The sequence below is a fragment of the Phallusia mammillata genome, chromosome 7 (assembly GCF_965637545.1).
Source record: "Phallusia mammillata chromosome 7, kaPhaMamm4.hap1.1, whole genome shotgun sequence".
Classification (NCBI taxonomy): Eukaryota; Metazoa; Chordata; class Ascidiacea; order Phlebobranchia; family Ascidiidae; genus Phallusia; species Phallusia mammillata.
Window position 1 is genome coordinate 5,059,444 of NC_137258.1, and position 14,366 is coordinate 5,073,809.

At 34.6% G+C, this 14,366-nt stretch overlaps 2 protein-coding genes across 2 annotated transcripts; both read left to right on the forward strand.

Annotated features, from left to right (window-relative positions):
- The first annotated feature begins 703 nt into the window (after positions 1-703).
- On the forward strand, positions 704-1,681 carry LOC145238661 (dynactin subunit 5-like). Its single transcript, XM_080101899.1, has one exon. The coding sequence runs from the start codon at positions 782-784 to the stop codon at positions 1,325-1,327; it is 546 nt and encodes a 181-aa protein (XP_079958025.1). The 5' UTR covers positions 704-781; the 3' UTR covers positions 1,328-1,681.
- A 10-nt stretch (positions 1,682-1,691) lies between these two features.
- Positions 1,692-12,322, forward strand: LOC145238660 (protein O-mannosyl-transferase TMTC3-like). Its single transcript, XM_080101898.1, has 20 exons — positions 1,692-1,874; positions 2,287-2,619; positions 2,706-2,798; positions 3,128-3,229; positions 3,411-3,576; positions 3,636-3,839; positions 4,183-4,381; positions 4,896-5,016; positions 5,369-5,461; positions 5,754-5,876; positions 6,694-6,788; positions 7,373-7,447; positions 7,521-7,624; positions 7,963-8,078; positions 8,401-8,562; positions 9,045-9,102; positions 9,366-9,495; positions 10,446-10,597; positions 11,215-11,351; positions 11,861-12,322. The coding sequence occupies exons 1-20, from the start codon at positions 1,692-1,694 to the stop codon at positions 12,149-12,151; spliced, it is 2,937 nt and encodes a 978-aa protein (XP_079958024.1). The 3' UTR covers positions 12,152-12,322.
- The last annotated feature ends 2,044 nt before the right edge of the window (positions 12,323-14,366 follow it).

Consider the following 14,366-nt stretch of genomic DNA (forward strand, 5'->3'; position numbering starts at 1 on the left):
GGTAGGTCACAGCTGCGTCGCTTGTTTTTTTTTACATCGAACGATTAAAGCAAAGAACAGTGAACACCGATTAAAGCAAAGAACTCTATATACCGTATTTGCTCGATTGTAAGCCGCCCTCGATTGTAAGCCGCATGTTGAGGCGTTAAAAAAATAATGTAAGCCGCCCTCGATTGTAAGCCGCACGCTGGAATTTTAGATACGATTCTGTTAGTTACCATTTCTGTTAGTTACGTTGATAACTGTACCCAACAGAACGTTTATCGACGTATGATCTGTACACGCATACATGTTTTGAACCCCAAAAAATTTAAAATGTTGGAGTGTAGAAATGATTTCGGTAAAAAATTAAACTATAAGCCGCCCTCGATTATAAGCCGCACAAACGGCAGCTAAAAAACAATATAAGCCGCGGCTTATAATCGAGCAAATACGGTAGGGTTCTTTGATTAAAGTCAACTCTGAAAGGGAGATCCCCGACTTGTGTGATTTCTATGGAGAAAATATTATATTATGCGTGTTTAAGTTGAGTCAGACGAGAATAAAAAAGCAAAAAAGTTCTCGTTCAAACAAGCTTGTAAAATGTAAACTGACTGCAAACGACTAAGGTCTGTGTATTGCGGTTCAATAACTGTGGAAAAGCAGGCAATTTAGCCAAGATATACTACGTCTACGATTTTGATTCGATAAGTTTTTTTCATGTTTTGCACTTTGTAGGATAAGTGTTGGAAATTTTGACAATTATTCACTGCTGTATCGTTAATTTATACTGTGTTGCGTAATGGATCTTGAAGACGAATTCTATATCAAGGAAAAATACATTGAAACAGCATCTGGCAACAAAGTTAGTCGACAATCTGTCTTGTGCGGCAGCCAAAACATTGTACTAAATGGAAAAACAATCGTCCAATCTGAATGCATTATTCGTGGTGACCTTGCTAATGTAAGAATAGGCAGAAATTGTGTAATCAGAAAAAGAGCCGTGATCCGACCACCATTCAAGAAGTTCAACAAGGGGGTAGCCTTCTTTCCATGTATGATTGGTGACCATGTTTATATCGATGAAGACTCCATTGTAAATGCTGCACAAGTTGGTTCCTATGTCCACATTGGAAAGGACTGTGTGATTGGAAGAAGATGCATTCTTAAGGATTGCTCACAGATTGCAGATGGAACTGTTTTGCCTCCAGAGACAGTTGTTCCTCCATTTACACTTTGGGGTGGCTCTCCTGCAACTGTTATTGGTTATCTTCCGGAGTGCACAAAGTATCTAATGACAGACGCTACAAAACAATATTATGAACATTTTAAACCTGGTCCTGCATAAAGTTTCATATGCATTTCTATCATTATATTAGTAAACATTGTTGTTTGTTCAATATGTAGTAAATTGCCTGTAATAATGTTCCAAATTAAACTTGTATGCATCACTTTGTTGAAATTGAAAACATGTAATGTTGTGTGTTATACAAACAAAGTACTTAAAATTTTGCTAACTAGTTCTAAATGTTGTTTCTGTATGGCCAACCAACACCCTGGTAATCATTTTAATTATGTTCATTAGGTTAACCGATTCTTAACATTTCATCGACAGTTTTTGCTGCTAGCAATTATAAAACACCTAATTCATTACTACAGAATTACCTAGTGCATGAAAAGATTTATTGTTTGTATCTATAGATACCCAAGTTATGGAGGACAGGTTGTTTATAATTTTACTGATAGCTGTAACATTACTTCTTTATTTTAATTCACTTTTTTGTGGATTTGTGTTTGATGATGTGGCTGCAGTTGTCAACAACAAAGATGTCCAAGGTGAAACTCCAATCACGGATCTGCTTTATAATGACTTTTGGGGAACTTCTATGACAAAAGTAAGGAATTGGTGGTCATTGATCTATACATACATTTGCAGTCCAGCAAAAACCTGTTTCAGTTTGTTTTCAGATTTTGTTTTAAACTCTTATGTTTATTGCTCAGATTGTGTTTATTTGCTTACTAGTTAATTACATATTCCGTTTAAATACAAATGTACAGTAAATCCCACGTCTGACACATAAATAAAAATCTTAGGTTGATTGTGCAGTCTTGTTAGTATTGACATGTAATTATCCAGAAACTCGACATGCAATTATCTAGATTTGTCTGTCATGTAGGAGTTGAGGTGAAAAGATTTTGACATATAGCTTTAATATAGTTTTGTTTAACCTGTAAAACCCATGCTAAAAAGTTTTATCTAAAGGAGTTTATTACCTTTTTATTTAGGGGTTATTTTTTGTGTTTCAGGAAGGAAGCCACAAGTCATATCGACCATTCACTGTGCTCACATTTCGCATCAACTATTTAATTTTTGGGAGTGCACCATGGTCTTATCATTTAGTAAACGTGCTTCTTCACGCTGTTGTGTGCTGTCTCGTTTACAAACTCAACAAGCTCCTTGTAAAAACTTGCTTTGACTCCAAAATACCTTTGGTGACAAAACCTGCTGAAAAGCATCACAAGAAACAGAATTTAAACACCAGTGCTAATACTATTCCCAATGTTGCTGAAGTTGAGCAAAACTTTATTGCAAAAACTGCCACAGTACTGTTTTTGGTGCATCCTATCCATGTTGAAGCAGTAAGTATTGTAATTCGTACTGTTTGAATGTCGTTATACATTTTGCTGTATTAAAGAAATTGCAATTTTCTTGGTTTATTTTGTAGGTGACTGGGGTGGTGGGAAGAGCAGAGCTGCTTTCTACAATATTTGTTGTGCTTTCCATTCTGTGTTATGCAAAATTCACTGTGAAACATGTGGTATGTATATCACAATTTAATAAATGTACCATTACTAGCTTTGTACTTTTAGTAGCCATTGCTACAATATGCACATCCCCTAATGTTCTGTACATTTTTTATTAGGCAAAGTTCTTATTTTTCATAATGTTTTAGTGATTATCTCATATTTGTTTTTGTATGGTAAATTTCTGGGGCCCTGTTTGTCATTATTTAGTTAAAAATATATTTACAAAATAAATTCAGTGTCAATGGCCAATTTTTCGTCATCAGCTGCACTGATAAAATATAATATATGGGTCAAAAATGTGCAGCTTGCTTGAATTCAAGGCCGCATTTTACTTTTTCAGGTTGCTTCTTTTTTGTTTTGTTCACTTGCAATGGCCAGCAAAGAACAAGGAATCACTGTACTAGCTGTTTTTCTGGTTTTTGATATTTGTCTGTATCACAAGGTAAATAAATTTCCAACAATTTTAAGAGTGGTTGTTCTACACTTACCCATATTCTAACAAAGTTGGAAGTTTTCTTTAACGTTTCTATTTGTTTTTCTGAATTAAATTTGATTTTTTTAAGTTTGTAGATTTGTGTTAAAAGTGTTGTTGCCAAGTTATAATGGTTTTGTTTATTTTTCAGTTGTCATTGGATGATTATTGTTTGTTACTTGTAATGTACATATCATCATCAAAGAAGGTGCGCTACAAATCATTACTGTGGCGATCTTTTCTTGTCATTATGTTTGGTATATTTTTACTGTTTATGAGATTTTTTGCCATGGGAAACAATCTCCCACATTTTGATAGTAAGTTTAAGTTTCATAAAAAAAATTTCAAACTTTTTTGACATTTTTTTCTGTTTTAGTTTTTGACAACCCTGCAGCTTCTGCCGAATTTCCTGCGCGCCACTTAACGTTGAACTACCTTTTACCTGTAAATACTTGGCTGTTGTTGAACCCAAGTAACCTTTTGTGTGATTGGACAATGGGCACAATACCTCTGATCACCAGTTTTACAGATGTTAGAAACATCGCCACAATCATGTTTTGGTTTATTTTTATAACTTTAGGTTTGTTACAGTTGTTTGTATCAGTCCTTGAAAGTGTTGTCATATGTTGTTGTATGTTAAACATACTGTCAACCTTCCCCAAAGAAGTCTTGCAGTTGTTGTATGGTTTGTTTCCACAAATTGGTCAAGAAATTGTGAATTAATCTTATTTGGTATTGCATACATTATACAAGCATTTGTGATAAGTTAAATGACAACAATAGTTATAAATGCCTCATCAAAACAATAAACATCGTTATGGTCGATTATATTTAAGAGAAAATATATCTTTATAAATTAAACAAATATTTTTCTATTTATGTGTGTAGTTTTAAGTAGTAACCACCAGTAAATTACTTTTTAGGTGTGTTTTCATTTTTCGGAAATTCTCCTGTAAGCAAGCTTTCTTCTGTTGCTGTGGCGATGATAGTGTTTCCATTTTTACCTGCTTCAAATCTCCTTTTCACTGTTGGCTTTGTTGTTGCTGAAAGGATTCTTTATATTCCAAGCATAGGCTTTACACTGCTGGTGGCAGTGGGACTTCACAAACTTAGAAAAGCTGTGTAAGATTTTTTTTAATTGTTAGCGGGTGTCTAAAAATGTGGATAAATTTGAAACAAGTATTTATATTATTGTGTTCCCCCTCAGGGCCTATGTTAGCAATTTTTTGTCCAAATTTGTTTTTAATACTGAGTATGTGTATTATTTCGATAAAGTTTTTGTGGGTCCATCACCACCTTTTAAAACAGTTAATTCCTAATTTTTTCTATCAGACAAATTTATCAATTGTTTGTGCTGGAACAAAAGTATTACCAAAAAGGTGGTTCTTAACCTTTTTCTTTGTTGCACCGCTTTCAAATCACCAACTAGTACTAATTTGCTAATTTTGCACCCACTTTTGCAATTGCCCAAATTACAAGACCATTGTAATTTTATTTTTATACAAGTAATCCCCGCACATGATAGGAATAGAACCCCTGTACTAAATGTTTATCACCAGATTAAGGATTCTATATCTGCTTTTTATTGTGTAATTTATACCTTCAAAACATATTATTTTGAACACTTTTTTGGCAGTAAATGGGATAAACTGGTGTTCTCCTTTCTCACAATACTGATTGTTACACACGCTCTTAAAACTGTGATTCGAAACTTTGATTGGAAAGATGAACAGACATTGTTTAAAAGTGCACTAAAGGTAAGAAAGAGAGGACTAGTCATTAAGTTCTGTTTGACAGTGTGAATTTTTAAGCATGCATAATGTGCAATGTAGCAATTTTTATGTTTTGTTAAGTCCAATGCCTATAATACATCTTTAAAGTACTTAATTTCAACATTCTAAACTTAATATTCACTTTAAATATTTAGTCCATCATTGGACATAATGACATTTTTTAACCAGAATGATAATTGGGCGCTGGCATAAATTGCAGACCAATCTGAAAGGTTTTTTTTGCAGACTAAATCCATTGTTATATATTCAAGCAAACAAGTTTATTAAATCTGTGGACACACAATATGCACCCCTCAAAATGATTTATTTTGTTTAGGTTACAAAAACGAATGCCAAGGTTTGGAACAACATTGGTCACACTTATGAGGACAAACGAAACTGGACAGAAGCGTTAAAATATTTTAGAAAGGTGGGTAACAATGTTGTAATGCCTTAGGTCAGTTCAAGTCATGTGTTTTGAAGACTTTGCCTAAAGATGATCAAGTTGTGTTAAAATATAGTTCAATTATGTTTAGATGTATTGTGAGGTCATTATTTTCGATTGTTTGGTTTACTAGACTTATGACTTGCTTGGAAAGAAAAATCTCGCTTACAACATTTTCTGTGTACAGTTAATTTTGGTAACAATTTTAACTTTTGTGTTGTTCGAAATGTTTGTGCTAGAAAAACATAAATGTGTTTTACAACCCTTATGGTTTTAGGCAGCTGAAGTTCAACCTGATGATCTTGGAGCACTTATGAATGTTGGTGGTATGTTGGAAGCACTGGACAGACCCCAGGAAGCTGAGAACATTTACTGGCAAGCCAAGAAACTTTTTCCTCAGGTGACCTATGTGTTTGCTTTGTACATTTAAGTTTTTATATTCTAACTTTTGTTGTTTATACTTGGTTTTGGTGTTTAATAAATTAACAAAGTAAAGACCTATACACCGTTCAATGTCTATAAATTATCTGTTAATACCAGAAACATTTTAGTTTGGGGTTCAGAAACTCACTTATTTTACTATCATAGAAACAAATCCAGTTTAATCCACAAATCATTTGCCAACCTTTTCATGCAATTAACCAGATGATGTTATTTTTCTAACAAGTGATAGGCTGCAATGCCGTGATCTCCATTTAATTATATGCACTTTATGATAAAAGAAAGTACAGACAAATCCGGTTAATCGCATGATCTGTTTAATTGCATCAGAATTAAAAATCCCAAACTGTCGCCAAACATTTGTCAAGAAAATTGTCCGGTTATTCGCATACCGGTTTATCGCATAACTGGATAATTGCATCGATTGTGAAAAAATATGCCATGACAGTTAGGAAGCATGACATCATGTTCTGCGCTGTGTGAGCCAATCTAGTTTCACATAAGAGTACTTTTTTCATTCAACAAAATAGAAAAAATATCACTCTGTAGTAGTAGTGAGTATCACTGCAGCTTTGTTTTAGTTGAGGAGTAATCATGAGCGCATCATACACTTGTAGTTTTGGTACAATGTTTTCATAAACTGGATTTTTTTACACTAGAATTATCAATTACCTGCATCATCTGTTTGCAGGAATGTCACAAATTTACAACTGCTTAAATAGCACTTGATATGCATACTTGCTAATTAAAATAATAATCATGCTTGTCTTTTTTAGCCAATAGCTGGAAAGTCGTACACCGCCAGAGTGGTACCAAAAAGTTTAAAACTCTTCATGCGACTAGGAAACATAATTAAGACAAATAAGTCAAGGTAAACTTGTAGATTAGTCAGCAACATTACTTTGATCCAATAACATTTACAGCTAATCAAAATAAAGGTGTTTGGCATACTGCATTGCAGAAGTGTGCAACCTTTAACACTGATAAGCCAAATACAGTTTACAAATTTAGACTGAGAACGACACCTTTATATTGTACAAATTGATTTTAGTTTGTTGCTTACCAAACACACCTAAGTAAAGTGAACAACTCCCAGTGAAATTAAAGTAATTCTTGCCATTGTTGGATTATTCATATATTAAATAAGAATTAAATCCACTTGCTTGCACTGCGTTGAAGTGTTTTTGTATTTGGCATGAAAACCGCATATTGCATACGCTGTTGTAAAAGACAAAAATTTGTTTGTACGGTTTTAGCTGACATTACCAACTTATTACAAAATGTTTCATTTTAGAAACTCATTTAAAAATGCCAAAACATAGTTTTATTTGACTGACTTTTGTATGTTAATAACATCAAAAAGACTTAAAAAAGACAATCTCAATGCACTCCAATAAAAATGTGATTACCTGGAATGATATCTGAAAAAAATCAGTGAATTTTGTGTCTTAACAGGCTCCATGAGGTTGATAAGCTGTACAAGGAAGTTATCCAAATGAAAGAAACATTTGTTGAAGCTTACATTAACAGGCAAGGAATTTGATTGTTCAATTTTTAGGCTGACCATGGGTATTGCTTAACAACGTATTTCTTTCGCTTTCAGAGGAGAGATTTTGGTGCTTTTGAAAAGGGAGAAAGAAGCGCTTGCAATGTTTGAAACTGCTCTTCAGCACACAAATAACAAATCTGATATATATTACAACATGGGTAATATTACATTCTGATTTCGTACATAACATGCTGCTAGCAAACTACTAGGATATCCAGTTATAACTAGGTCTAAGATGTCATCAACAAATGTATTTCCTAAAAACAGAACATTCTATTTTTAAGAATTGGTAACATCATCTTTCAGATCGGTTTAAACAGACAATTTTGGGTATATCCCACATTTAGTAAAGGAAATAATGCTTTTTGGTGTTCTGAAGAGGTTGTATGGATGAAAAGAAAACCAAGCTTTTGTGTATAGTGCTCAACAAACCAGTACTCTATCTTTAAGTAACTTGTGAAACATACCACTACAACGTTGTTATGTATATTTGTAGGTGTGGTTCATGCAAGCTTGGGTAACAAAACAGGTGCCATCGAAGGATACACTCTTGCAATTTACCACAATCAAAATCATGTGAAAGCACTGTATAATTCTGCAGTCATATTGCAGGTACTTTGTTACCAAATTTGAACCACAATAAATTTTAAATCAGTAAGATAATTTCTTTGATTAAAGGACTGTTTGGTCTATTTGATGGTTTTTGTCGGCTTATTGTTTACGCCTGTACTGTTCTGCATAAAACTTGGTTTCCAAAAATGCAGGAACTCTATTAAGGTTTTATCGAAAGTTTTTCTGTTAATTAAAATTTACAGGTAGTGGTTGGATGTATTGTTACAAATACAAACCACTTTTATCCAACTACATACCATCAAATTATCAAGCATAAAAAAATCACCAAATATGTATATATGTGATTCATCTGTTCTCACAGGAAACAAGGGATAAGGATTTACTTCGCCGTGCCAAAATTCGCATTGAACATGTAATTAAATTGGAACCAGACAACCTCCTGGCCCAATCTTTGCTAGGGTCAATTCATATGGACTTACATGAATACAAGGATGCAATTAAATGTTGGGATGATGTCCTAAAGGTAAGTCTTCCTTTCTTTGCAAATAAACTTGTCTTTATTACAAACTGTTTGAACACAACTTATTATAAGTAAACTGCAGACAATACACACTGTTTCAACCTACCAATTATTATGGTAACAATATATACATATAGCTTTAACTCAGAATGTTAATTTGTTGGACAAAACATCTTCAAACTGGTTTGATACAATTTGATGAACTGGTGTATTTAGATTTATTTCAAGCAATTCTTGATACTTCATGTTAGTTGTTTAATTATGTGTGGTTTTTAAACTCCAAACACTCTACTGTACCAGTCATATTTGTTCCAGCCCAATTCTAAATCAGTTAACTGCATAAAACGTATGGCAACTTGGTTATCAGATCGTCTGCATATTCCAAAATATTTTTTAATTTGCAGCAAATGTTTAAGAGGTTATGGTTTATTTCCTTGTCAAAGTTACAATACAATATAGCAAAACCACTCTGTACTGTTTTGCAGGTTGAACCTAAACAAAGAATAAGTTTATTCAACAAAGCTCTGCTGCTTTCCCGAATAGGTTTGTACATCTTTTATCGTGTTTTTACATCTTTTATCAATTTTACACATCTTTTATCAACTTTTTTAACGAAAAGATTTAAAAGACAGACAAGAAAATACTGATAATAAATCTATATCAACACAACATGCTTTGAACAAACAACGGCTTCATGTAATTTTTAGAACAGTGGGCAACTATTGACAAATGTTTAACTTATTATTGAAAGAAACTTTTTTCTGCAAATATAAGAAAACATGTTTTCTAAAAACTTTTATTTTTAGACAGTAAAAGTGGTACCTGTCTCCTGGCTATAAAGGAATTACTCAAATATTACCCAAACCACATAAAAGGATTGACATTGTATGGTGATGTGATGTTAAATGTAGTAAAAGATGTCAAAGAGGCTCTCGCGTAAGTTACTATCATGCAAGCATACAATATGAATGTTAGTTTAGAACAATAAAGTATTTTGTTTAAAAACTAACAAATGACGGACTTTAACGATAAATTATTGCCTATTTACCAGTGAGGTTATGTTCAGTCTTGAACTGCTTGGCCCACATAATGTTTCACCACCGAATAACTATTTTTGGTTTGGCGATTATTTCAGTGCAATTGTGCAGTCGTATCTTACTTAACTTGAGGTAATAATTAATTGTATTGGTGGGTGAAATATGAACAAAACAACCTACAATAAGCGAATGTTTTTTGTTTGTTTTTTCATCAAACTTAGCTAAACTTAGCTGGTCAAAGCAGGGGTTTTAAAACACCAAATATTATAGACGCAGTTGGTTATTTGCACAGGGATCGTGAAACCGTAGCCCACCACTAGTTGTAAGTCGTCCGCTTAACCCAGCGTTTCTCCATCTTACACAGACCGCGGACCGCCTGACAACTTTCTCTTCGCTGCATACCACCTATCATAAACCTTGTTTGAATGGACAGACCTAAAAACATGTCCATTTTCTCGCCCTGACTAGCATGTTTAATAATTTCAGAAGACTGTACAAGACATGAGTTTCACCCAAACCAGGGCTAATCAGTTGGATCAGTTGAGTTGCAATTTTAGATCGGTATTGAATTAGGTATCACAGAAAGCTACTCGCGTACCACCTGAAAAGTTCTGGCGTACCCACTAGTGGTACGCGTACCACAGTTGGAAAACCACTGGCTTAACCGCATGAAATACTTGGCAAACTGCGTATGTGATTAACAGGATTAATGTGCACAAATTCATCACAGTTGTTTTACATCATGAAGTCCAAACATAAAGACCAATATGTGTATTGCAATTTGAATGACATTTATGCCTTTCAGTTCTTATGTGCAAACAGAGTCTATCTATTAAACTATTTTTTTAGAATCTTTCAACGAATTATTGATCTTGAACCTGGAAACACACAAGCAAAACACAATTACTGTGTGGCGCTTGTTGAGGATGGCAGACTGAAAGAAGCCGAAAATTGTCTGGAGGAGGTTTCAATAGCTGCTCCAGACGAGCCTCACACAAAAGGTGGAGTAATTGATGCGAAAATATGTTCTTTAGTGAAAAAGTTTTCAAGGGAAGGCGACCTAAATGGGACGTTATAGCGTTAGTAAAAAACAATACATTTGCCGGAAGAGTTTTTTCAAATATGAAGTTAGGATTAAGTGACAAATTATTGAGGAATAATTGTGTTGTTTTTTTAACAACAACAAAAAACCTTGACTTCAACGCAAATTGCGAGAGATTTAGTATGAAATAAGTACTAAATGAAACAAACGAATCAAGAAAAAAAATAATAGAAGTGTTGGTAAAAAATACGAATAAAGAAGTCTTAGTGATGTTTGGTCAGTTGAAAACTCCTTTAGCAACCTGCTTTCAGCGTTTTGGCTTGCAGAAAGAAAGAAATTCTTTACTTGAACATTATGTTTGTTTGTTTCATTTTTATCCTCGGTGGGCGGGCAACGCCTGAATTTGTTATGTTCAAATGAGTTCGCCGTCGAGCTGCCTTTTTTGTCCGTTGAATCATTGTTTATTTGTTTTGTTCGATTTCAAGTTAGTTTAACCCTTCGAGGAACACTGAGTAGGAGCAATGCCCCTCAAATTCTCGGCCAGTAGTTACCAACATAAAATGTGCGTGTTTTCAGAGAACTTGGCTATAGTGCGACATCGTCTTGCTTTAAAGGAAGTTCACAATCAACAAGCAAAAGAAGAAGGAGTGTTTGCCAAACAACAGTATGTCGAACATACAGTGCACAAAGACAATGCTGAAGAAACGCATAAGGTGTGGTTAATTGTGTTGTATCCCATATTCTGCTCAAGGTTGCCAGTTTAAATCCCGTTCTTGTAACAAAAGCCAAAACCCACAACGTTCCCTACAAGTTGCCGGACAGGTTGATTTAAATTGTTTTTGTAAATCTTTTAATTAATAAATAAAAGTGGGTAAATCGTACCAAGATGTGGCTGTCCGATTAATTTCCTTGTAAAATAAAACAGATTAAAGGCAACTATAGTTGTATATATATATCTGTACATATAACTGCATTTTTTACTTTTGGATTCGATTTCTTAAGTTGGAAGTGCCTAACTAGCATAAGCAGTGACCCGGTCGTGTTTCATGCACATGGTTATCATATACCATCTTTTAAGTGTTGGGTTCTGTTTTAAATGAAAAAAAAACGAAAATATGAGCCAGATAAAGGACACAATAGCACAAGTGCCCTAATACATTCCAGCAAACTCGGAGTGCCACAACTATTTGTTAGGCGTAACGTGTTTGATATTTTTCCTAAGGTTGAAGTTGACGAGGAAATCTATATCGCAAAACCCGTTAAGCGAGCAGATGAAACATTGACGGAGCAAGCCGATAAAGTTGTGAAGAATCTTCGTCGTATGAAAACCGACCAAGTGATGGAGCAAAAACTCGCGCAAGCAAAAAGGGCAGTAGAAAAGCTCAAGCAAATCAAGTCTAAAGCTGATGAACAGACTAAAGATAAATGTAAAACTGAAGATAAAACAGTCGAAAAATTCGATTTACGAGAAAAAGCTTTAAAAGCGTTAGACGATTTGGAGGCGCAGTTATAAATAATTTTATTGGATGGAGGAGACGATTGGAATACAGTGGTGGCTCCGAGATGACCGTTGAGAAGATATGAATGGTAAAAGTGTTTTTTTAATATGTTGTGGCTATGTCGCCAGTACTTGACAGTATTATCGACTTATATTTTCCAATAAAACTCCCGCGTGTTTATCGTACGTTTTTTGCCAAGTGAAGTTTACAGTCTAATGGACAACCCACTATTTGCAATGCACAAGTAGTTCTGCTACCGAACGCACAATGCAGATAACAGTTGCTTGTTTCGAATCAGCGAAATCTGTAAGTGTGCTGTGTAAATTTACGATGTAACAGACCTTGGGTCCAGTGCTGGATTAACGTATAAGCACGTGCTTAGGGCATCAAGTAGAGGAGGGGCACCACAGAAATGGTTTCTAGGTAAATTATTAAATCTAACAAAAAACTACAACTATATTCAAAATGTAATGAAAATGAATAAGTTCTGTTTATAAAGCGAGAAAATAAAATAACTGACAAAAGGGATTGATTGCGTGCTATATGACGTAACAACGTTGCGTTGCTCTGTTTGTTAAAACCTAAAACAGTCAAGACTCATGGGTGCCCAACCCGTCGATCTCGGACTGATATCAAGTCGATCGCGAGGGAATCAGAAAACTATTTAAAATAGTTGTTTTGTAATGCGTTTTTAGGGAATGCTGCCCTACATAGATGACTTTATTGTGAAAGTTATTCATTAGGCTATGTTCACACCACAAATAGTCGACGCTTTACATCGCAAAAGTCACAAAAGTAATAGTTACATCACAAAAATAATAGTTACAGTAGTAATGGTTACTTTGTGCTGGTACTTTTTGTATTATCAAGATTAGCTTCGGATGAATTATAAAAAAATAAGTTCAATGTAGTGCAAAAACTCACACCCAAACCACGATAAAAAACGTAAAACAGGGCTCGGAAAATGCTAGTTTTCCTTTGGTAATACACACATAGTCTTGCATTATCTTGTTAGTTTGTATTGGAATGGTAGGTCCCGAGAGTTAGACTACACTACCTCAAACGTCGATCTTGAGTCAAAAAAGATTGGGCACCGCTGGTCAAGACAGTAAGGCAATGTTTAGTTCAGGGGTGGGGAACCTGCGGCCTAAAGGCCGCATGCGGCCTTTTAGGGCACTAAGTGTGGCCTTCGATTTCAGAATACAATTTAGGATGTTGATAATACACACTGCACCAGGCGCTAAAAACTAGACAGAAACGTATTTTTTTTACCTTTATTCCACATTACTATTTGATTGGTTCTAGGGCAGCGGTTTTGATATGTTTGCGTACTGGTACACAAAGCGATATCCGTAGAACTGCCAATAGACCAAGGTTCTACAATCTTACTTGTGTTGCAAAAGAACAATTGTTTGCGCATAATCGAATGTCTTAAACTCGTCTGTGATGTCACAAGCTGCTCTTAGATTGATATTGATAAACAAGCGAGTTTCTATGTTAATAAAATCCTGAATGTTGTAGTGAGGGTGGAAATGTAGTGATGAATTTTATTTAGCTTGGACCGTTAGTCCAATAGCACATCAACCATTCTGTATATCAAAATGTTTGAATGCTACTGTCCTTGGCCTGAGAAATAGTCTGTGCGGCCTAAACGACTATTTATAAACCGTTTGGCGGCCTTCACAAACAAAAAGGTTCCCCACCCCTGGCTTAGTTAATAGCATGGTGTTTGAAAACATATTCGCGCATGTGGCAAACGTAAATTAAACACGACGCTAATAGGCCTACTAGTATGTTTTACAATTGGGCAACAGTGCTGAGACTGGGGAAGGCAGCAGCAAAATTAGGCGTTTTTAATTGAGTTTTGGAATATTTCTGACATTCTGAAACAAATCTACAAGTTTAATATCAGCTAAGCTTATAGTCTATTACCCTTGTTGTATATTATGTTAAAATCGAAATCTCGATGAAGAATTTTGTTTTTACGTTTATATTTTGAATTAAAAATGGTGCAAGGGGCACCAAATTGTTTTAGTGCTTAGGGCCTCTAATGGTGTTAATCCGGCCCTGCTTGGGTCATTTGGTAAAAATGTCTGTAGTTTTTTTTTTACACGCTAGGGAGAATGTAAGATGTATTAGCTCAGTGCTTTTTAATCTTTTTTCGTTGTACACCTTTACAAATCCAACAAGTTTGTATACCTCAAAAATAGCAAATTTTTGTTTGACTTG